This window comes from Tupaia chinensis, unplaced genomic scaffold (assembly GCF_000334495.1).
Source record: "Tupaia chinensis unplaced genomic scaffold, TupChi_1.0 Scaffold000014_1, whole genome shotgun sequence".
NCBI lineage: Eukaryota > Metazoa > Chordata > Mammalia > Scandentia > Tupaiidae > Tupaia > Tupaia belangeri.
In genome coordinates, this window is record NW_006159444.1 from 7,177,147 (window position 1) to 7,202,989 (window position 25,843).

At 40.3% G+C, this 25,843-nt stretch overlaps 1 protein-coding gene across 1 annotated transcript in view; it reads left to right on the forward strand.

Annotated features, from left to right (window-relative positions):
- Positions 1 to 5,489: 5,489 nt before the first annotated feature.
- LATS1 (large tumor suppressor kinase 1) overlaps positions 5,490 to 25,843 on the forward strand; it is a gene marked incomplete at its 5' end in the record, with an annotated part of 47,935 nt that continues 27,581 nt past the window's right edge. Inside the window, 3 exon segments of the mRNA XM_006140027.3 lie at positions 5,490 to 5,911; positions 12,152 to 12,299; positions 23,347 to 24,857. Of these exon segments, the coding sequence (XP_006140089.2) occupies positions 5,490 to 5,911; positions 12,152 to 12,299; positions 23,347 to 24,857 (2,081 nt within the window).

Consider the following 25,843-nt stretch of genomic DNA (forward strand, 5'->3'; position numbering starts at 1 on the left):
GGCCGGGACACGACCCGCGGTTGACTGCGTGGGAGTCCAGCGACATAGCCATTACGCTAACTGCTGGTTCCCTTTTTTTTTTTTAATGTAAGAATTATTTATTAAATTTCAGGACCAGCAGTTGGCATAATGGCTATGTTGCTGGACTCCCATATAGACCATTGCAGTTTCGGAGTCCCAGACCCGGTGGCTTAGACTCACGCTGGGTGCGTGTGCGTGTGTGCACGAGATCCCAAGAGGAGAATGGAGGAGAAGGGATTGCAGCAGGGCCATCCCCCCTAGGGGGTGACTTCTTGCTTTCTGTCTCTCTCTCTCTCTCTGTCTTTCTGGCGAGCGCATGTGCCCTATAGCAAAAACAAAACACACACGCACAAAAAAACAAAAAAACCTTTCCAAAAAGAAAAAAAAAGAATTATTTATTTAATTTTATTTGTTATTATTATTATTTTTTAATTTTACCAGGAAGAGGCAAAGGAAGGGAAAGTGAAAAAGCAAGCCACCGGGTCCGGGACTCCTACCACTGTTAGCCACATGGGAGTCCAGTACCTTAACCGCTGTGCCACCTGCTGGCCCCATAAGAAAAGTTTTTTAACACTAGTTATCTCAGAGTTAGTAAGCTTCTTCTGATCTGTTTCATTCCCCTCCATTTATGTGTCAGTAGCCACATCCAACTTTACATGTGTTATGTTAGTAACTTCATCCAAAGATTTGAGACCTTTCATTCTTCTTCTCAACTGACTATTTGAGGTGATGAGGTTTGAATGAGAAGGCTGTACTCATAATGTGACCTTTACCTCTGAGACACTTTAGTTAGCTAAAAGGTATCAGTGGTCATTTGTGTTCAGTCTTTTAATCCTGTCTGGGGTCTAGAAACTTGCTGTTTTTCCAACTATGAGATTTTAAACTTTAGAACTCCTTTTGACTCTCCTTTTTCTGCTTTCAGATCGACCTCTTTTTTTGACCTCATCATTTACTTATAATAGTTCCAGCAGCCAATATATACTTCTGATAGTCTCTTTTCTTGATTTTTTACATAGGAATTCAAGGTTAATAAATTTATTAATTTTTTAAGTTGCAGGTGCTTCTCGGAAAGAGACAGAGAAAAAAGAAAATGAGAAAGCACCCCCAAGGGGGATTGACTCTGCCACAATCTCTTCTCCAGTCTCCTCTTGAGATTTTGGGAATATACACACACATGCCAGGCATGTTTTTCAAGCCTTCAGGTATGGGACTCAAACTGCACCGTCAGTCATGTGGGATCCAGCCACCTTAACAAACATACCACTGGCTGCCTGTTAGTGGTCTTCTTGTCACCTTGTAAGTTACAATAGAAAGCAGCTTTACTAAATATTTTGCCACTGAAAACATGGTTCTCCAGTTCATAGCCTTCCTGATCACTAAGACACACCAGATGTGCATAGCTTTTTTTCATAGCAGCATCTTACTTCTGGGTATCATTTTGTGTGTTAGGAGAACAAGAGACTAATATACAAACAGATAATGGTTAGATGATATATGAAATTAGAATTGTGACCCATGACATCTATAGCAGTAGACCTAGTCAGGAGTTGGTAACTACCAGTTCCCTAACTTTTATGCCTACCTCCAATTCAGGACCAACCAGACAAAGCCAAGTATGCTCCCAAACCACTCACATAGGATACCTCTCTTCTAGCAAGCATACTTCCAGCTCACCCGTGCCAGCAGTCTACAGACAGAGCACACCTGAAATATTCACCTTTTTTCAGTATGAAACTTTTTCACTACCCTATCTGCCTTTGAATCTCTGCCAAAAGCGAGTGACAGTGGGTGACTCCCTTCTATAACAAGCTCTGAATAGCCTCTGCTTTTTCCCATTTGATCAGTCTTGTCTGTTTTCACAATATTAGTAAGTTACTTTGTAGTAACAAATCCCAAAAGATCAGTGACTTAACAAAACGGAAATATCTGTCTTGCTCACACAAAATCTAGTGGGAGTGAGTAGGATGTCCCTATTTTGGGACTTGTTACCATTCACATCTTCTGGCAATGGCATAGTGGTTAAGGCAGCAGGATCCCACAAGATCATCTTAGACCTAGTGGCTTGAAAATCACGCCAGGTGCATTTACGTGCATGCCCAAAATCCTGAGAGGACAATAGAGAAGCAATTGCAGTACAGAGATGCTTTCTCACTTTCTTTCTCTCCTTCTGCCCCCAGCAAGCATACATGCCCTGTAGCAAAACTCTAGAAAACGAAGAATACTTCAGTTAATCTTCTGTAGTGTAGTTGGTAACATACTAGACTGCAGATCTGGAAGCCAAATGTGGACCAGCATTCATGTCCCCAGCCAGATTGCCCTGAAAACACCCTGAGCACACATGTTTGTCCAAGACCCTAGAGAGCTGGAGGACTGGAAAATGGGGATCATGGTATGACTAGTCCCTGTAGAGGGCGCTTTCATCTCTCTCTCTTTCTCTGTCTCTGTCTCTCTCATGTATGTGTCTACACAGTCTATTAGGAGCAAACAAATAAACAAAAACTTAAAAAAAAAATGTAGGCTTAGTCATGATGGCACAAACAGAAGGGAGCCACTGCATGGTTGCCATGGCTGATGCCACATAGGAGACTCAGATTTGATTCCTGGCCCATCCTAAACAGACCATGTATGGGTGGCACATATCTGTGATCCCGGCTGACTGGAAGGCCCAGGCAGGGGATCATGATATGGTGAGAACTTATCAGAAATACTATATATGCCCCACTCTCTTTCTTCCTTTCTCTCCCATGAAGAAAAAAAAAAAAATTAAAAGCCCAGATGTTATATATGAATTGTAACCCAGATACTGAGAGAACTGACATGTGAGATTGTATAATCACTGTTAATCCTTGCTTTTGGTGAAATGCTAGGTTCCAGTAGACTGGATATGGAAAGTATCTTTACTTTTAGAAAGGAACAGAGGCGAATTCTGCAGATTTTAGAGTAGTGAGCTAAATGTTAATCCTAGAAATATTCATTCATCTATGAAATTTATATTTTGGGAAGACTTAGGAAAACATTGGGGCTGGCAGGTGGTGTGGTGGTTAAGGCAGCTGGACTCCCACATGGCTGACCACGGTTCGAATCCTGGACCTGGTAGCTTGCTTTCTCACTTTCCTTCCCTCTCTTTGTATCTCACTGGTCAACTTCAAAAAAAAAAAAAATAATAATAATGAATAAAATTTAATTATTAAAAACATGTTTAGAAGGACCAGCTTCCTTCATAAAACCTCCTCCTCCTCCTCCACCACCACCCCCACTACCCCCACTGATTTCATAATCTCCACATGAAGAAAATATTTTTCTTTCTTTTTTTTTTTTTTTTTTGCAATAGGGAGCATGTACTTGCAGAGAAAGAGAAAGAGAAGGAAAGTAGTCATGCCACACTGCTTTATCCTCTATTCCTCCCAACTTTTGGGAGATTTTCAAAGTGGCTGGGTCTGGGACTCAAAGTGTACTGTCAGCCATGTGGAATCCAGTGCCTTAACCACATCTCCTGGCCCTGAAGAAAGCATTTGTAACAATTACCGCACATCACAAATGGATTGGCTTTCTTGAGTTAATGGTTTCCCTGTTAGTTGAAACATTTAAGTAGATATTTTTAATTGCCAGAGGGCATGAGCGCTAAATGGGGCGGGGAAGGGGTAAGGAGAGAGTGAGCAAGCACCCCCAATGGAGTATGGTCGCACCACAATCCTTCTCTATTTCTCCCTCCTTTGGGGATTTTGGACATGCATACACATGAGCTCACATGCCTTTTTAAGCCATTGGGGCTGGAATTCAAACCGTGGCCAGACATGTGGGGTCCAGCACCCTTAACCACTAACTCACTGGGCCAGCCCTAGGCCTTTTTTTTCTTCTGATTTCATAAAAGAGAGCACATATGTACACATGCAAGAGAGCGAGAAATAGGCATCCTCAGCAGAGTCTGGTCACATTATGATCCCCTTTCCCACAGCATTCCAGCTTGTCAGGATCTTGGGCACATTTGGACCTGGCATGTGTTCAGGTCAGCTTAGGATCTGAATCCACAGTCAACCATGTGACTTCTAGCACTGCAGTTCGGTATGATACTGACTACGCCACCAAAACTGGGCCTAGTAGACCTCAGATGCCTGTTCTACATGTTATAGAAGTCATTCATGTATCAGTTGAGAAGTATGACACTCTTTTCCCTCTGTGTCATTGTTAATAAGCTTCCTGTCTAGATTCCTAGCCCATAATTTGAGAAATAAACCCACACATCTATTTTTTAAGTGTAAAGGGGTCTTCTGGATTGTCAGTTTAAAAACCTTTTTAAAACAATAATAACTCTTCTAAAGAAATTTTGGACTGGCCCTGAAGCACAGAGGTCAAAGGAGCCAGATCCTACATAACTGACTGCAGTTTGAGTCCCACCCGCTGTGGCTTGAAAAACAAGCCAGGCACATGTGCGCGTGTCCCCAGAATCCTGGTGGAAAAAAGACTGGAGCATGACCAGGCCCTGTTGGGTATCTGTCTCCTGCTCTCTCTCTCTTTTCTACCCAAGACGCCTACACAATAAAAAAATTTAGAAAAAATTTTACACTGAACTCTAATTTGTAAAATCTAAACTTGGAGCTTAACTAGATTAAGTTGATAATGAGAGATTTCTTGTTGTATTTTCACTTAGCTATCTCTTGCATTTGTATATTCTTTATATGCTAATTAAAATGCTCTTAAAAATTATCATAGCTATGGGGCCAGCAGGTGGCATGGTGGTTGAGCGCGTGTTGGACTTCCACAGGGTTGACCGTGATTTGAGTCCTGGACCTAGCAGCTTGCTTTCTCACTTTCTTTCTCTCTGTCTCTCTCTGGTCAAATTAAATAAATAAATAAGTGGATAAATAAAGTTGAATAAACTAATTCTTTTAAAAATTTATCATAACTACTACTGAGGTAAATAAAGTAAATATTTTATAGACTAAGAAATAGGCAGGGGGAGATTAAGTAACTTGTCCTGATGCTACAGTAATTCTTTTTGTTTTTTAAATTTTACTTTAAGTTTTTGTCATAGAGTGTGTACACTTGCTACAGAGAGAAGGAGGGAGAGAAAATGACAAATCACCCCCTGGGGGGAGGGGATGGCCACACTGCAATCCCTTCTTCTCCATTATCCTCTCAGGATTTTGGGCATCCACATGTGCCTGGTGTGATTTTCACACCATCAGGTCCAAGACTCAAACCCAAGTCAATCAGTGTGGTAATCCAGCACCTTGACCATTATGCCACCTGCTGGTCCTATGTACAGTAATTCTTACAGAACTAGAACTGTAATCTGGATTTCTTAATTTCCATATCATTGGGTATTCCCCTAATAAATGGTACTGCTTTATTCTTCATTTTATAACTTTTATTTATTTGTTTTCTTTTTTAGGGTAGATTATTTAGATTGTAAAGAACGTAAACGATTGTGGGGTCATCCTCAAAGGATCAGTTTCACTTTTGCTCAGGAGAAAGCTCTGGATCTATCAAGGAGCTCTTGCAGAAGTCCTCTGTGTGGGTTCCATATATAGATGTTTTCATGAAGAGAAGTGAAAAGCCAGAGGGATATAGACAAATGAGGCCTAAGACCTTTCCTGCCAGTAACTACACTGGCAGCAGCCGTCAAATGTTGCAAGAAATTCGGGAATCTCTTAGGAATTTATCCAAACCATCGGATGCTGCCAAGACTGAGCATAACATGAGCAAAATGTCAGCTGAGGATCCTCGACAAGTCAGAAATCCACCCAAATTTGGGACATATCATAAAGCCTTGCAGGAAATTCGGAACTCTCTTCTACCATTTGCAAATGAAACTAGTCCTTCCTCCCGGAGTACTTCAGAAGTTAATCCACAAATGTTTCAAGATTTGCAAGCTGCTGGATTTGATGAGGTAAGAAAATTTAAGGACATAAAAAGGAATCTTTACCTCATACTACATACTTTTTAGGTGATCCCATGCTGGAATGTTTTCTTCAAGAGAATTTAACCCCAGGTATACAGATTTTTGTATTCTATCAGCTAAAATGGTTATAGTTATAATTCTACTAAGTATTATAACAAGATAATTGTTTTGTTTTTTAAATTTCTTTTATGATATCTATCTAAATTCTGGGGTTTCTGGAATTTAGAAGGCCACGTCATGAAGTTAGATCAGAAATGCAGTTGAAAAAAGCTACAGGTTACAGTAGGGGAAGGACATCTATTTGTGTAAGACACAAACTTGGTGAACTAAGAATTCGTTGGAGAAATGATAGCTCCAAGAATATGTAATTGAAGTTTATAGTAGGGAGGAAGAAATACAGTCATGAATTTATTAAGCAGTTATGTTCATTTCACACTCGGGCCCAATTTTTTTCCCCCTAAAGAGTTATTATTTTATTTATCTATAGGGCACACATGTTCACCAGAAGAGATAGAGATAGAGAGAGACAAGGTGAGAAAGCAAGCCACCAAATCCAAGACTCAAACCATGCTCGTCCATGTGGGAGTCTAACACCTTAACCACCACGCCACCTCCTGCTGGTCCCAGACCCTAATCTTCTTTTTTTTTTTTTTTTCTTAATAATCATTTACTTAATTTTGTTTATTATTATTATTTCAAAATTTGTTACAGGACACAGATAGAAAGAGAAAGAGGGAGGGAGGGGAAGTGAGAAAGCAAGCTACCAAGTCTGGGCTCAAACTGTGGTTGACCATGTGGGAGTTCAGCATCCCCACCATGATGCCACCTGCTGGCTCCTCCAAGCCCAAATCTTAAAGTCACAAAGACTAATAAAAGTTTTAGTTCAGGGGGACCAACAGATGGCATAATGGTTATGTCACTGGACTCCCACTTAGTTGAGTTCAGTTCCCAGAGTTGATGCTTAAAACTCATGCCAGGTGCGTGTGTGTACATACTCAAAATCCCAACAGGAGAATGGAGAAGGAATTACAATGAGGCCATCCCCCCAGGGTGGTGATTTCTTGCTTTCTGTCTCTCTGGCAAGTGCATACGCCCTATAGCAAAAATCTCTCTCAAAAAATTTTTTTTTGGTTCAGGATAACTATGCCAAATCTTTAGTATTTATCTTTGGAACTAATTTTGAAAATTTTTAGTGGCCACATGCACTAAAGCATCCCCCCCGCCCCAATGCAACTCAGTCATGTCTCGATCCGTTCTCCTCCGTTTCTCCATCCTCTTGAGGTCTTGGGCATACATGCACATGTGCCCAATGCGTCTCTTAAGCTGCTGGGGTTAGAGTTCAAACCACAGTCAGTAATGTGAAATCTGGTTTCCTCCAATCTTCAGACTTTGGAGCTAGCCGTTGAAATTTTTTTATAGCACATGTATCTATTCACATTTTGTCCAGGTTATTAATAAAATTCACTTCCAGGGGACCAGCAAGTGGCGTGGTGGTTAAAGTGCTTGACACTCCCACATGGCTGACCATGATTCAAGTCCTGGACCTTGGGGCCTGTTCTCTTGTTTTCTCTCTCTCTCTGTCTCTCTCTGGTCAAATTAAATTAAATGAACGAATAAATAAAATTAAGTAAATAATTCATCAAAAAATAAAATCAAATTGACTTCCAATGATAATATACCTTATGAATATGAATATTTTTGGTGACATAAATTATTTTAGGTAAAAACTAGCTATGTAAAATGTAACCAAATATGAATAAAAAAACTAATTAACACTTCATGATTATAATCTTTTTTCTATTACAAGTGGAATCCTATAAAAATAGTACCTATTCTGTTGAAAAATAAGAAGTATAAATACAAAGCTGAAAATTGTCTTTAGCTCTGCTACACAATAATAACTACCTTTAAAATTCCTTTACTATTTTTTTTGAGAGGTTTTTTGCTATAGGGCGCGTGTGCTCGCCAGAAAGACAAAGAGAGACAGAGAGACAGACAGCAAGAAATCACCCCCTGGAGGGATGGCCACGCCGCAATCCCTTATCCTCCATTCTCTTCTCGGGATATTGGGCATGCACGCACACATGCCCAGCGTGAGTTTAAGCGACTGGGTCCAGGACTTGAACCGCGGTCAACTACATGGGAATCCAGCGACATAGCCATTATGTTAACTGCTGGTCCCCAAAATTCCTTTACTATTTTTTAAAAATAATTATTTTATTTGGCTCCCAGCAGCGCCTGAGCCAAGGCACTGGGAACCAAAGCCATGAAGACTACGGTGCTTCAGAACATCTTGCTCACCAGAACACCAGAGGTTGGAAAAAACATACTAGGCAAAGAACTTGCATCAAGATCAGGACTGAAATACATTAATGTGGGTGATTTAGCTCGAGAAGGGCAGTTGTTTGGTGGCTACAATGACGAATATAATTGTCCCATTTTAAGTGAAGACAGTGTAGTTGATGAGTTAGAGTGGTTGATTTCCATGGATGTGATTTCTTCCCTGAATGCTGTTCTCATGTAGTTTCTGTGCTGAGAACCGATAACAATATATTGTACAAAAGACTTGAAACAAGGGGCTATAGTGAAAAGAAACTAAAAGAAAATATTTACTGTGAGATTTTTCAAATCTTTTATGAAGAGCCACATCATTCTACAAAGAAGAAATTGTGCATTAGCTGCCCAGCAATAAACCAGAAGAGCTGGAGGAATGACACAAACCAAATCTTGAGCAGTGGATCAAAGTTCATAATGCTTAACTTATAAAACTGGCCACTTTACAATTTAAAAAAAAGAATTATTTTATTTAACTCTATTTATTTATTTACTTACTTTTTTTTTTTTTTTTTTTTTTAAATTTGACCAGAGAGAGACAGAGAGAGAGAGAGGGAAAGTGAGAAAGAAAGCCACCAAGTCTGGGACTCGAAACACAGACGGCCATGTGGGAGTCCAGCTGCCACCTGCCAGCTCCTCCTTTACTATTTTTAATACTTCGGTGGTCACATTTTCAGGTGTCTGTACATTTAATTTTTAAAATGAGAACCTGAGTTTGCTTTATAGTAAAGGATTTTTTTTTTTTGGGGGGGAGAGGTTTTCACTATAGGGCGCATGCGCTTGCCAGACAGAGAGAAAGAGACAGACAGAAAGCGAGAAATCACCCCCCAGGGGGGATGGTCATGCCGCAATCCCTTCTCCTCTGTTCTCCTCTCAGAATCTTGGGCATGCACGCACACTCGCCTGGCGTGAGTTTTAAGCCACCCGGTCTGGGACGCAAACCGCTGTTGACTACATGGGAGTCCAGCGACATAGCCATTATGCCTACTGCTGGTCCCTATAGTAAAGGATTTCAAAGTGGAGGTATATAACTAAACTAGAAGGAAAAAAGATTATTCTTTCTGTTCCATTCTGTTCACCCATATTTCCTATCATTTTTATATACTCAAGTGATGTAAAAGTATTAGACTTATACCATGATTTTCAGGCGACCAGGTCCAGACTCAAACCATGGTCCGTGATGTGGAAATCCAACACCTTAGTCATCATGACACCTGCTGGCTCCTGTGCATGGATAGTTTTAAGAAATCTAAGGGATTGGGCTGGCCCATAGTGCAGTGGTTTAAGTACTGTGTGTAGTGAGCTAGATCTCACATGGCTGACTGTGATTCAAGTTCTGGTCATAATGGCTTGAAAGCATGCCAGGCACATGTCCTGCGTGCACAAAACTCTAATAGAAGAAAAAGGATTGTGGGTAATCGCTCCATTGGAAGGTGCTTACTCTCGTTCTCTCTCTGACAAGCACACACACCTTCTGGGGAAAAAATAGGAATCTAAAGGATTGATCAACATCCTGTTCTTTATCTATTGACAGTAATAACAATTGCTTTGCATTACAAAGTATGACATCTTTATTTTAATCACACATTTCAAAATTGTCACCATAAGGACAGTTAGAAACCTCTTAAGTGAAGTTGTTTTATTGAAAGCATTTAGATGTTTATTGTTCTTCATTCATTCAAATAATCAAAGGTATGATGCTATACCAGTAGTGATGTAAAGAATATTGTAATTTACTGCCTCCTTGGATCACTCATTCTGGTAGCTTCCCATTGTATTGTAAAATGTATATATTTCAAGATCGTAACTCAGAGAGCCAGCAGGTGGTGTTGTGGTTAAGGTGCTGGAGTCCCACATGGCTGAACACGGTTTGAATCCAGAACTGATGACTTAAAAATCACAGGTGCATTTGTACATGTGCCCAGAATCCCAAGAGCAGAATGGAGAAGGGATTGCCTTGTGGCCATTTCCCTCCAGAGGTATCTCACTTTCCCTTTCTCTTTATCTCTCTCTCCTGCAAGCACATGTTCCCTGTGGCAAAAACTTAAAAAACAAAAACAAAAATCTTGGTATTTCAGAACTCTTATCCAATTATCACTTCCTTTTTCTTATTATTTCAGAAAGCATAATCTATCAGTTATGCAGGGTTTTTTTTTTTTTTTGGTTGTTGTTTGGAAAGATTTTTGCTGTAGGGCATGTGTGCTTGCCAGAAAGACAGAGAAATTGTGGTGTAGCCATTCCACCTGGTGGGTGAGTTCTCGTTTTTTTATCTTTCTGTCTCTCCGGTGAGCGCATGAGCCCTATGGCAAAATATCTCTCTCAAAAACAAAGCTCAAATATTTTAAGATTAATTTCTTCATAGAAATAAATGTTAAATAGAATTAATACGTTTTTAGGATATGTCTTTGAAGTGTATTTTTGCTTATGTATAAGCATAAAAAAAAACCAACCAAAACAAAACATAACATGGAGCATTTTGTATTTTATAGAAGACTACTGTTCCAAAGTTACTGATTAGAAGGTGCTCTTTTTCATACTAGCACTAATATATTTGCTTATTGAATATTTGGTTTGTGTTGTTACAGATATAAAAAAATATTTGGACCCAGGTAGGTGGATTAGTGGTTGAGGCAGCAGAATCCCACATGTATAATATACACAGTGGCAAAGGTACTTAATGGGGACCAGTAGTTGGCATAATGGCTATATCACTGGACCCCCACATAGTCAACCGCAGTTCGAGCCTCGAACCCAGTGGCTTAAACTTAACGCTGGGCGCATGGGTGCTTACATGCCTGAGATCCTGAGAGGAGAATGGAGGAGAAGGGATTACAGCATGACCATCCCCCAAAGGGGTGATTTCTCAAGTTCTGTCTCTCTGTCTCTGTCTTTATGGCGAGTGCATGTGCCCTATAGCAAAAACCTCTCTAAAAAATAAATAAATAAATAAATAAATAAATAAATAAAATGCTTTAATGATACTAAAGATTAATTCACAATATTTTGATTTATGCCTTTTAATAATCTGAGTCTGTGTTTATATATGAGAGGAACTAAGAGTTAGCAACATTTTGCTATGATTGTACCCCAAAGAAGTTAACACTAGAAGGAAATGGTAATACACAAGGGTGAAAATATTGCAACATTTTAAAAATTTGAGAATTTGTTTTACTTTCTTTAGTAATTTGAGATTATTTTTTTTGGTCTGTTTTTCTTTTTTTCTTGAGGTATTTCTGCTATAGGGCACGTGTGCTTGCTGGAAAGACAGAGACAGGAAAGAGAGAAAATGAGAAATTAGCCCCCAGAAGGGATGACCATGCCACAGTCCCTTCTCTATTCTCCTCTTGGGGCTTGGGGGGCACACACACACGTGCCCAGTGTGAATTTCAAGCTGCCAGATCTGGGATCCGAACTGTGGTTATCCATGAGCAATTCCAGCATCCCAAGAACTATGCCACCTTTTTTGTTTTTTGTTTTGTTTTGTTTTAAAGTAGTTACGAACTGGATATTGATATTATGGTTTGGGCCAGCCCTGTGACCTGGTGGTTAAGGGATTCAGATCCCATGTGGCCAACTGCACAGTTCAAGTCCTAACCCAGTGGCTCGAACAGCACACTGGGTCACAGACTGTTGAAAGGATGGAGAAATGGAGAAGGAATTATAGCGTGACCATACCCACACTGGGGGGTGCTTTCTTCCCCCTCTTGTCTTCCTTTCTCTCAGTCTTTCTCTGGCAAGCATGCATACCCTTTGGCAAATTAAAATAAATAGTAATTATAAATACATATATATAGTTTGGGGGGCTGTTCTTCATATTTCTCTAGTGGAACTCAATGCCCTTTTTCACTTAATTATAAGATTTACATTTTATTTCTTTTTTTAATTTCCTATCAGGATATGGTTATACAGGCTCTTCAGAAAACCAATAACAGAAGTATAGAAGCAGCAATCGAATTCATTAGTAAAATGAGTTACCAAGATCCTCGACGGGAGCAGATGGCTGCAGCAGCTGCCAGACCAATCAATGCCAGCATGAAACCAGGTGATTAAGCAAAGATTTATTTCTAGTCTCTTATTTTATTATATAGTTTTAAAATACCTAAGTATATCAAGTCTTTGATCTTGGAAAGTTTTAAAAGCACCCCAGTAAATGAAAATCTCAAGATAATTTTATAATGTTATACCAAAATAAATTTGAGGATGAGGCTCTCATATTTAAAAGTTAATAGATATTTCTGATAAGCACCAATATAGGTTAAGAGCTACATTCAGGTGTATCTCTTAATTTTCTGTGCATAACTTTCCTTGTTAATAAATGTTCTACAGAATTTTTTTTTTACATCATGATTTTTAGATTTTAACTTTTAAGCATATATCTATATGGGGTACAGTATGTTTATCTAAAGCATTCATGTTATTAGCAGATGGCATAATGGTTATGTCACTGTATTCCCACGTAGTCGACCATGGTTTGAGCCTTGGGCTCGGTGGCTTAAGAGGCTTAAAAAAAAATCACACCGGGCGCATATGTGCATGCATGCCCAAAGTCTCAAGAGGAGAATGACAAGAAGGGATTGCGGTGTGACCATCCCCCCAGGGGGGTGATTTTTTGCTTTCTGTCTCTCTGTCTGTCTCTGTCTGGTGAGCACATCCTATAGCAAAAATCTTTCAAAAATAGAAAAATAAAAAAATAAAGCATTCATATAGTGTATAATCAAGATGTGTATATTTTTGACACTGAATATTACATTATGTTGTGCACACTTCTACAAAATTATTTTAATAACCACATTAACAGAGACTTATCACACTTTATTTAACTAGTCTCACATTTTTGGATATTTGCCTTATTTCTTGTATTTTTTTTTCTTTTTGCTATTATATACAGCACTGTAGTAATTATACTTATAGCTAAATCTTTGTACGTACTTGACAGTTTCCTAAAAGTAAATTTTAAAAGATTTAAATTTTAAGTTTTCATAGATATTAGTGTCAAGAACTATAATACCAACTTACAGCCTCCCTATCAGTATCTATGAGAATGCCTATTATTTGTAAAGTTTGGGCATTACCATTTTTGTCAATTTTATAGCTATTGAATTACTATCTTATTTTACATTCACATTTCTTTGATCACTAGTGAGGCTGAACATTTGTTTATTGATTATTTTTTATTCGCCATTTTAATTCTTTATTAATCTTATATTGTCTTTTTTTTAAGAGAGATTTTTGGGGCCAGCAGGTGACATGATGGTTAAGGATACTGGACTCCCACATGGCTAACTGCAGTTCGAATCCTGGACCTGGCAGCTTGCTTCCTTACTTTCTCTCTCTCTCTCTCAGTCTGTTCCTCCCTGATCAAGTTTAAATAAATAAATAAATAAAGTTAAATAAAATAAATCTTTAAAAAGAAGAGAGAGATTTTTACTATAGGACATATGCATTTACTGGAGAGACACAGAGAGATAGAAAGTGAGAAATCATCCCCTAGATGGGATGGCTACACTGCAATCTCTTCTTTTCCATTCTCCTCTTGGGATTTTGGGCACACATGCACACACACCCAGTGTGAGTTTTAATCTGCCAGGTCAGGGACTTGAACCGCTGTTGACTATGTAGAAGTCCAGTGACATAACCATTATGCCATCTGCTGGTCCCATATGTTGTCTTTTTAAAATTGGTTTATAAGAGGTCTTTATTCATTCTTCCCTTAATTCAGTATGTTTTTATTTATCAGTTACTGTTTCACGCTCTTTGCTCAGTGTTGGATGAGTGCCTACCCTTTTATGGAGTATACATTCTAGTAAGAGAGCTCAAATAATCACACAAATACCTGTAGAATTAGAGCTATGCGGTATGAATGAATAGAGGAGAGTTACATAGTACTATAGATTTATATTAGAAGATTTTTGGCTCAATCAAGAAGATCTGAGAAAATGCTTTCAAAATCAGCTTCATGCAGCCAGCCAATGGCATGGTGGTTAAAGTGCTGGACTCCTACATAGTCAATTGTGGCTCGAGTCTCTGACCTGCTGGCTTTAGAATTATGTTGGGTGCTTGTGCATGTGTGCCTAGGCTCACAGGAGGAGAATAGAGGAGACAGTATTGCAGTGTGGCCATTCCCCTGGGGGGGGGGGGGCAATTTCTTACTTTCCCTCTTACTTTTCTCTGTCTCTCACTGGCTAGTGCATGCACCCTATGGCAAAAACCTGAAAAAAAAAAATCAATTTCATAAGAAACTGATAAAAGGTGATCGAAAAACTCCAGTTAAAAGGATAAAGTTAAAGGGACCAGCAGTTAGCATAATGGCTATGTCGCTGGACTCCCACATAGTCGACCGCGGTTCGAGTCCCGGACCCGGTGGCTTAAACTCACACCAGGCGCGTGTGCGTGCATGCCCAAGATCCCGAGAGGAGAATGGAGGAGAAGGGATTGCGGCATGACCATCCCCCCTGGGGGGTGATTTCTCACTTTCTATCTCTCTGTCTCTCTCTGGCGAGCGCACGCGCCCTATAGTGAAAACCTCTCCAAAAAAAAAAAAAAAAGAAAAAGAATAAAGTTAAATATTCAAGAGAGAACAATTAAGTAAGGTTTCTAAGAAGCCAGGAAGGGATAGTATCCAAAACATGAATGAGGGATAGACAGAGCATGAATAAGGGATAGAAAGAGAATAGCCATTCTGCTCTGATAAGTAAAACAGGCCTAAGGGACATAAGGGAGCTACTTTCTGACGTCTTATTTTTTCTCTGAAGTTGAGAATTAACTAAGAGTAGTGTGAGAGGAATGGGGCAATTTGAGACGGAAGACTAGCAATAGTGAAGTCTAAAAAATAAAAAACAGGATTTCCTGTCAATGTTGAGGCCATTCACGGATGCTAATCATGAGTTTAGTATAGAATGTATCATCTTTTTTGATAGTCATGAAAACAAGTAGATAGTTGGAATTACCCATAAGAGTTTCACTAAACAGTGGGTCAGCCAGTGGTATGGTAGTTGGGGCTCTGGACTCCCACGTGGCCAATTGTGGTTCAAGTCCTGGACCTGACAGCTTGCTTTCTCACTTTCCCTCTCTGTTTCTCTCTGGTATCCTATAGCAAATTAAATAATAACAATAATAGTAATAAATCAAATTAAGTAAAAAATTATTTTAAAAAAGAGAGTTTTGTGACCAGCAGATGATGTAATGGTTACATCACTGGACTCCCACATAGTTGACCATGGTTTGAGTCCTGGACCTGGTAGCTTGAAATTCATACTGGGTGCTTGTACATGCATGCCCAAAGTCCTGGAAAGAGAATGGAGGAGAAGGGATTGCAGTGTGGCCATCATTCCTGGGGGAGTGGTTTCTCTCTCTCTGTTTCTCTGTCTCTCTGGTGAGCACATGTACCCTATAGCAGAAGTCTCTCTTAAAAAAAAAAATAAAAAGATTTTCACCAAATACAAAATAAGATACAGAGATAATATTGCTGAAAGGATCTCTTTTTTAAAAGTTTTTCTGCCTTCTATGAAAGGATCTCTTTTTTTAAAATTTTTCTGCCTTCTACGAAAGAACAACCCACTCCCAATGGAGTTGTTCATGCCACCATCTACTCCCAGCTTTAGCTAGCCCCAGATCATGTGTGTGTGTGTGTGCCAGTATGTTTTGGGAGATCTCTGGACATGGATGCAGAACCTTTTCATGTGGTTGAGTGTCACCAAGCATTGCATTACCATTACACCACCATCTAACCCCTGAAAGGGCAATTTATTTCTTCTTTAGAGAATTATCATTTAATTTTATTCATTTATTTAAATTCGACTAGAGAAACACAGAGAGAGGAAAATGAGAAAGCTAGCCACCAGGTCCAGGACTTGAACTGTGGTCAGCCATGTGGGAGTATACAGTGCCTTCACTACGATGCCACCTGCTGGCCCCTTGAAATGGCAGTTTAAATCTTTAATCAGAGCCTAGGCTTCTGCCTCTCAGTCCTTCCAAACTCCTGTCCATAGTTTGGCTACCCTCTGGTTTAGCTAGTGCCATTCTTTCCCTCATTTATTGCTCTCCAGCCATAATCAGCTTTCTTGTTCTTGAAAAATACCAAGCTCTCCCACCTCAGGACCTTTACCCAGTCTTAGTTCATATTTCATCTTAGAGGAGCCATTTCTGTTGACTCTCATTTCTTTATATACTCTTACTCGGTGTCCTTTGACACCATTTATGTTAAAATTTTCCGGCATTTATCACACCCTAAAGTTACCTTGTCCATTTAGTCACTTGTCGTTGTCTGTTTCCTTCTGCAAAGAACGTAGATTTAATGAGTCTGAGGATGCTGTCTTATCCCCCCGTGTTCTTGGATTGCTTAGAGCAGTGCCTGATATATATAGTAGATGCTCAATAAATCTTTAATGAATGAATTCAAAGGAGAAGAGAAAAGGAATATAGAGAGGAAAGAATGAAATAGTAGGCCATGGGTTGAAATTGAGTAAAGTGTGCCATAAAGAAAAAGACTGATGAGGTAGGAGATTAACCTTAGTGAGGTCAAAGAACTTCTATGGTAGGAATAAACAAAAAGAGAAAGTTGGGTCTTGAGATGTAAACCTTAAATTAGTGATTTTAAAAGAAAAACAGATGTGGATGATATTGAAATTTTAAATACAGCCTTGAGGTGGCGTGGAGGAGAGGAAGTTAAGGAGCTGAGTGATGAGGACAGTGGGAAGTTCGTCATGTAGATGTTGAGGTCAGGACAGATCAGTGCCAAAGCTGGAGGTGAATGAGAACGAGTAAGAAGGAGCTCATGCTATGACAAGAGGAACACGGCCTCCCAGATAGCATGAGCTTCAGAAAAGCCAGCTTTTTAGAGGAACAGTGACCTAGGAACATAAATGAAGAGCATACACACAGAATTCTGCCTTTTAGCTCTTTTTATTTATTTTTATTGCTGGAGAAGTTTTTGCTATCAGGCATGTGCGCTTGCCAGAAAGACAGAGAGCGATAGAAAGTTGAGAAATCACCCCCAAGGAGGATGGCCACGCTGCAATCCCTTCTCCATTCTCCTCTCAGGATCTTGGGAGCGCATGCACGCACACCCGGCGTGAGTTTAAGCCACCGGACTCAAACTGAGGTTGACGACATGGGAGTCCAGAGAAATAGCCATTACGCCATCTGCTGGTCCCTAGCTCTTTTTATTTTTAAAGAAAATCTTAATTTCACAGGGCTGAAAGGTAATAGAATGTCAACAGAAGAAAGCCAGCTTTGAAGAGGTGGCAGGTAAGCTTGCAGCAGAGGTTAGTCCTAGAGGAGCCTTTGCTGGTTATGGAGCAGAGCAAGTCTAGACTGTGTTGAAAGATGTGGGGAGTAGAAGGATGCAGAGGGCTCTGTAGAAGATACAGAATAGCTGGGATGGCCACGTACTGGAGGGTGGTGGAGACTTCCATGGTAACTGGTAACAGTGAGGCGAGTTACATGCTGTGTATAGCCTCAGGTGCTCAACTGAGGACAGTGAGACTGAAAGTGAGACTGAACCTAGTGGCCGGAGGACTTGTTCACTTTGCCCAGAGTGATGACTTTCCCTGAAGTCAAAGACCAGAAGTGCTGCCCAGCTGAGGTGGAGTGTCACTGTATATTCTGAACGTTTACCACTTGTTCCTCATGTATGTTATTGAATTTATTTTTTTCCCAGAATGGTATTGACCTTTCAAGTTTATGTTTCTTTTTTTAAAAAATTATTTATTTAATTTTATGTATTCATTCATTTATTTTAAGTTGAACAGAGAGAGACACAGAGAGAGAGAGACAAAGTGAGAATGCAACCACCTGGTCTGGGACATGAACTATGGACCGCCATATTGGAGCACTTTAACCACCACACCACCTGCTGGTCCCTTCAAATTTATGTTTCTTGTTTATTTATTTTTTGAATTTGCCAGAAGGCATGTGTATTTGTTAGAGAGACAGAGTAAGAGGAAGAGGGAAAAAGCCACCGTCCTTCACCATTTATCATTACGTCAGGCACACACATGAGCACTTGGCATGTTTTTAAAGCCACCAGGTCCTGGATTCAGACCACATGGTCAGACATGTAGCTAGTTCCCTTAGCTACTCGGCCCCCAGGGCCAGCCTTATTTTGTTTTTACTTTCATCATACTTAAGAAGATCTTCTCAACAGTGCCCAATATTGTTGAATATTCACTTGTTTTTTTCTAGTGTATATATAGTTTCATCTTTAACATTTGTATTTTTAATCTTTCTGAATATACATTTATACCAATATATTTTATTGTCCTTTAAGCCAATATGTTCTATATATTTTAAAGATGTATTACATATTTTTCCCAAATGGCATAACTACTCTACTTAAATGCTTCTTCCTCTTCTTTTTTCTTTTTGTATTGTCTGTTTTCTTGCTTATTTCATTTATCCAGAAATTCATTAAAGGTAGACTGTAAACTGTATCTTACTTTAGTGTTCAACTGATTATCTCCTGTTATTTTATTCTCTTTTACTTTTTTTAAGAGAGAGATTTTTGCTATGGGGCGTATGTGCTTGACAAAGAGACAGAAAGAGAGAAATCACCCCCCGGGGGAATAGCTATGCTGCAATCTCTTCTCCTCCATTCTCTTCCTGGGATCTTGGCACGTACACACATGCCCAGCATGAGTTTCAAGCCTCCAGATCTGGGACTCAAACCATGGTCAGCCATGTGGGAGTCCAGAGATATAACCATTACACCATCTGCTGGTCCATATTTTGTTCTCTTTTTAAAGCCATATTAAAATATATTTAAAATAGTAGTTGTATCTGTTAAAATTTAAAATCGACATACCCTTTGACTCAAAACTATCTCCTCTAATAATTTATCTGCAGCTATACCTGAATATATATAAAGTGATACCTGTACAAAATATTTCATTGCTGCAGTTTGGTATGTGTAAAGGGAAAGATTGGAAATAGCCTAAATGTCCATCAGTAAGGAAACCAATTAATTAGGGTGTATATCCATACAGTGAAAAACCATAACATTTTTTAGGGACCAGCAGTTAGCATAATGGTTATGTCACTGGACTCCCATGTAGTCGACTGCAGTTCGAGTCCCAGACCTGGTGGCTTAAACTCACGCTGGGCTCATGTGCATGCATGCCCAAGATCCTGAGAGGAGAATGGAGGAGAAGGGATTGTAGCATGACCATCTCCCCTGGGGTGTTAATTTCTTGCTTCCTGTCTCTCTGTCTCTCTCTGTCTCTCTGACAAGTGCATGTGCCCTATAGCAAAATCCTCTCCAAAAAAACATTATTATTGTTATTATTTTCTGATTTGATCAGAGAGAGACAGAGAGAAAGAGAAAGGGAAAATAAGAAAATAAGCTACCAGGTCCTTGACTTGAACCACAGCCAGCACTGTGGGAGTCCAGCACCACAATCATCATACCACCTGCCAGCCCCCATTTCGTCATTTTGTACATTGTGAATGTTGAACCATGAGAATGTATGATCTAGTCAAAGTCAGTAAAATTTAAGAGAGTAAAATAAAACTACATACTGAAAATTTATTTTTATATTTTTTTGGCTAAATCTAATTAACATATGCATTACCTCACATACTTACCATTTTATTGTGGTAAGAATACTTAACATCTATTGTCTTAGCAATTTTCTTTTTTTTTTTTTTTTTTTTTGGGAAGTTTTTTACTATGGGGGGCATGCACGCGGAACTGTATTTGTCCCTCGCTGTTTGGAAGCCAGCAGACTGTGTTTCAGCAATGCCAGGTGGACTCATAAATTGCAGACTCGTTGCTTTATTTCCATGACCCTGGAGATGAAAACTGAAATTTAGCCTTTATGACCCAGTAAAAGAGGACATTTCAGTTCTTTACTGACTTTTTACTGGGCGATAAATTCTAGCTCATGATCTGTTCCTAAATACCTCTTCCAGTGGACTGATTTCCTTAAACCCTGTGTGACCTGCCGATCAGCCACCCCCTAAGTATGGGCGGAGCCCTCAGTTGGTGCAGTCACCCTGGACTGGTACCATTTTAAGCATTTTCCATTGATTTTTCATAGCAGCATTACGACCATGTCACTTGTCCTTTGAACAGGACGTATAAGGGAAGAAACAAGAATTTTCATAGAACACAGGGAAACACTTTAACCCTCTCTACTAGGTCTTTACTCTTAGATGTAGTGTTCTTTGTTTGTTTGTTTTTTGTTTCTTTCTTCCATGAACAAGAGACAGCACCCCCAGCAGGGTCTCGACACCACAGTGCACTCCACCAGCCCCAGATCTCTGTCACACGCTTGCCCTGCACACTCAGTGAAGTCTCTGGACGTGAACCCAGGTCCTCTGCAGCGGGCCTGCCTTGCAGTGTTGCCTACCTGTGTGCCACTGTGCAGTCCCAGAAGTGGTTAATCTTATTATTTTATTTTATTTTATTTTGGGGGGGGAGAGATTTTCACTATAGGGCATGTGCGCTCGCAAGACAAGACAGAGACATAGAGACAGAAAGCGAGAAATCACCCCCCAGGGGGGATGGCCACGCCGCCATCCCTTCTCCTCCATTCTCCTCCCAGGATCTTGGGCACGCATGTACATGTGCCCAGCGTGAGTTTTAAGCCACCGGGTCTAGGGAGCGAACCGCGGTCGACTACGTGGAAGTCCAGCGACATAGCCATTACGCTAACTGCTGGTTCCCTTAGCAATTTTCAAGAATACAATACATTGTTACTAACTGTTCTCACCATGTGTTACAATAGTTATTCCTGTTTTTGTAATTCTTGAAAGAACTGAGGGAGCAGTCAAGTGGTATAGTAGTTAAGGCACTGGACTCTCACATGGCCAACAGTAGTTCAAGTCCTGGTCCTAGCATCTTGCTTCCCTACTTTCTCTCTCTCTGTCTCTCTGGTGAGCTTATATGTCTTATAGCAAAATTTAAAATAATAGTAATAATAAATAAAAATTAAATAATTCTTTAAATTAAAAAAAAAAAGAAAAAATTGAGAATCATTAGTAGTATCAGAATTCAAACCTAGAGGCCCCATAGTGTTTATGTCCCAGGACCTCCCTTGAGGATGCTGGGCAAGTGCCTGTGATCAAGGCTGGTTGACAATGAAGCTAGATTATAGTAGTGAGAAGATCCTATTGTGGGTGTGATCTCTGTCTCTGTTTCTCTCTGAAGAAAAAAAATCAATAAATATTTTTTTAAAAATTGTAAATTTTTCAAAACTAAAAGGTTAAAAAACATATTTTTTCTCTCTATAGGGAGTGTTCAACAATCAGTTAACCGCAAACAAAGCTGGAAAGGCTCTAAGGAATCCTTAGTTCCACAGAGACATGGCCCACCACTAGGAGAAAGTGTGGCCTATCGTTCTGAAAGTCCAAACTCACAGACTGATGTAGGAAGACCTTTGTCTGGATCTGGTATAACAGCATTTGCTCAGCCTCACCCTAGCAATGGACAGAGAGTGAACCCCCCACCACCACCTCAAGTAAGAAGTGTCACTCCTCCACCACCTCCAAGAGGCCAGACTCCCCCTCCAAGAGGTACAACTCCACCTCCTCCCTCATGGGAACCAAACCCTCAAACCAAGCGCTATTCTGGAAACATGGAATATGTCATCTCCCGAATTTCTCCTGTTCCACCTGGGACATGGCAAGAAGGTTATCCTCCAGCACCTCTTAACACTTCACCCATGAATCCTCCTAATCAGGGACAGAGAGGCATCAGTTCTGTTCCTGTTGGCAGACAACCAATCATCATGCAGAGCTCTAACAAATTCACCTTTCCACCAGGGAGACCTGGAATTCAGAATGGTACTGGTCAGACTGATTTTATGATACACCAAAATGTCCCTGCTGGCTCTGTGAATCGGCAGCCACCCCCTCCATATCCTCTGACCCCTGCTAATGGACAAAGCCCCTCTGCTTTACAGACAGGGGGATCTGCTGCTCCTTCATCATATACAAATGGAAACATTCCTCAGTCTATGATGGTACCAAACAGAAATAGTCATAACATGGACCTTTATAACATCAACGTACCTGGACTGCAGTCGACTTGGCCTCAGTCGTCTTCTGCTCCAACTCAGTCATCTCCAAGCAGTGGGCATGAAATCCCTACATGGCAACCTAATATACCAGTGAGGTCAAATTCTTTTAATAACCCATTAGGAAACAGAACGAGTCACTCTGCTAATTCTCAGCCTTCCGCTACAACAGTCACTGCGATTACACCAGCTCCAATTCAACAGCCTGTGAAAAGCATGCGTGTATTAAAACCAGAGCTACAGACTGCTTTAGCGCCTACACACCCTTCTTGGATACCACAGCCAATTCAAACTGTTCAACCCAGTCCTTTTCCTGAGGGTACCACGTCCAATATGACTGTTATGCCATCTGTTGCTGAAGCTCCAAACTACCAAGGGCCACCACCGCCTTATCCAAAACATCTGCTACACCCAAACCCATCTGTTCCTCCGTATGAATCACTGAATAAGTCTAGCAGAGAGGATCAGCCTAGCTTACCCAAGGAAGACGAGGGTGAAAAAAGTTACGAAAATGTTGATAGTGGAGATAAAGAAAAGAAACAGATTACAACTTCACCTATCACTGTTAGGAAAAACAAGAAAGACGAAGAGCGGAGGGAATCTCGTATTCAAAGTTACTCTCCTCAGGCATTTAAATTCTTTATGGAGCAACACGTAGAAAATGTACTCAAATCTCATCAGTCTTGCTTCCCTACTTTCTCTCTCTCTGTCTCTCTGGTGAGCTTATATGTCTTATAGCAAAATTTAAAATAATAGTAATAATAAATAAAAATTAAATAATTCTTTAAATTAAAAAAAAAAAGAAAAAATTGAGAATCATTAGTAGTATCAGAATTCAAACCTAGAGGCCCCATAGTGTTTATGTCCCAGGACCTCCCTTGAGGATGCTGGGCAAGTGCCTGTGATCAAGGCTGGTTGACAATGAAGCTAGATTATAGTAGTGAGAAGATCCTATTGTGGGTGTGATCTCTGTCTCTGTTTCTCTCTGAAGAAAAAAAATCAATAAATATTTTTTTAAAAATTGTAAATTTTTCAAAACTAAAAGGTTAAAAAACATATTTTTTCTCTCTATAGGGAGTGTTCAACAATCAGTTAACCGCAAACAAAGCTGGAAAGGCTCTAAGGAATCCTTAGTTCCACAGAGACATGGCCCACCACTAGGAGAAAGTGTGGCCTATCGTTCTGAAAGTCCAAACTCACAGACTGATGTAGGAAGACCTTTGTCTGGATCTGGTATAACAGCATTTGCTCAGCCTCACCCTAGCAATGGACAGAGAGTGAACCCCCCACCACCACCTCAAGTAAGAAGTGTCACTCCTCCACCACCTCCAAGAGGCCAGACTCCCCCTCCAAGAGGTACAACTCCACCTCCTCCCTCATGGGAACCAAACCCTCAAACCAAGCGCTATTCTGGAAACATGGAATATGTCATCTCCCGAATTTCTCCTGTTCCACCTGGGACATGGCAAGAAGGTTATCCTCCAGCACCTCTTAACACTTCACCCATGAATCCTCCTAATCAGGGACAGAGAGGCATCAGTTCTGTTCCTGTTGGCAGACAACCAATCATCATGCAGAGCTCTAACAAATTCACCTTTCCACCAGGGAGACCTGGAATTCAGAATGGTACTGGTCAGACTGATTTTATGATACACCAAAATGTCCCTGCTGGCTCTGTGAATCGGCAGCCACCCCCTCCATATCCTCTGACCCCTGCTAATGGACAAAGCCCCTCTGCTTTACAGACAGGGGGATCTGCTGCTCCTTCATCATATACAAATGGAAACATTCCTCAGTCTATGATGGTACCAAACAGAAATAGTCATAACATGGACCTTTATAACATCAACGTACCTGGACTGCAGTCGACTTGGCCTCAGTCGTCTTCTGCTCCAACTCAGTCATCTCCAAGCAGTGGGCATGAAATCCCTACATGGCAACCTAATATACCAGTGAGGTCAAATTCTTTTAATAACCCATTAGGAAACAGAACGAGTCACTCTGCTAATTCTCAGCCTTCCGCTACAACAGTCACTGCGATTACACCAGCTCCAATTCAACAGCCTGTGAAAAGCATGCGTGTATTAAAACCAGAGCTACAGACTGCTTTAGCGCCTACACACCCTTCTTGGATACCACAGCCAATTCAAACTGTTCAACCCAGTCCTTTTCCTGAGGGTACCACGTCCAATATGACTGTTATGCCATCTGTTGCTGAAGCTCCAAACTACCAAGGGCCACCACCGCCTTATCCAAAACATCTGCTACACCCAAACCCATCTGTTCCTCCGTATGAATCACTGAATAAGTCTAGCAGAGAGGATCAGCCTAGCTTACCCAAGGAAGACGAGGGTGAAAAAAGTTACGAAAATGTTGATAGTGGAGATAAAGAAAAGAAACAGATTACAACTTCACCTATCACTGTTAGGAAAAACAAGAAAGACGAAGAGCGGAGGGAATCTCGTATTCAAAGTTACTCTCCTCAGGCATTTAAATTCTTTATGGAGCAACACGTAGAAAATGTACTCAAATCTCATCAGCAACGTCTGCATCGTAAAAAACAGTTAGAGAATGAAATGATGCGGGTAAAAACTTTAAAAATGTCAATTTTTATACTTGATCATATGATTACTTGGTGTTTATTTTAAATGTAGTATTTTTCTTATAGCCAAATAAATGTTATCAGTTACTTAAACGTGAGTAAACTTTAAAATACTTTTGATGACAGTATGTCAAGATTTACTCAGAATTTTCTATAATTAAAGTTCTTATGCAAATTTTCTTTTTTTAAATGATGATTTTTATTTAACTTTATTATATTATTTCACTTTAAAGACAGAGAGAGAAAGGGAAAGTGAGAAAGCAAGCTACCAGGTACAGGACACCAACTGTAGTCGACCATGTGGGAGTCCAATGTCCTTAACCACCATGCCACCTGTCGACCCTGCAAGAGTGATTTTTACTATAGTGTGCATGCGCTTGGTGGATAAACAGAAAGTGAGAAATCACTCCCCGGCCGGGGATGGCCACACCACAGTCCCTTCTTTTCCATTCTTCTCTTGGGATTTTGGGCATGCACACACATGTGCCTGGCGTGACTTTTTCAAGCCTCTGGTCCAGGACTTGAACCATAGGTGGCAATATGGAAGTCCAGTGACATAACCACTACACCATCTGCTGGTACCTCTTGTGCAAATTTTTTAAAATGTTGATTTATAGTGTACAGATTAAGTGTATACAATCCCATTATATGGAAATTGGACCAATGGTGGTTTTCTAGGTTTTACACATTTTTTTTTTTAATTTGCTAGATAGTATGTGTACTCACTGAAGAGCAACAGTGGGGGATGGTGAGAAAGCACCTCCTGTGGGGAATGGGCATGTCTCAATGCCTTCTCTATTTCTTCATTCAGGATTTTGGGCACACATGCACATATGCCCAGTGTTTTTTTCAAACTGCCAGGTCCAGAACTCAAACCTTGCGGTCAGCCATGTAGGAATCCACCTGCCTTAGCCACTATGCAACTGTCTGACCTGGTTTTGCACATTATCTTACTTTTTTTTTTTTTTT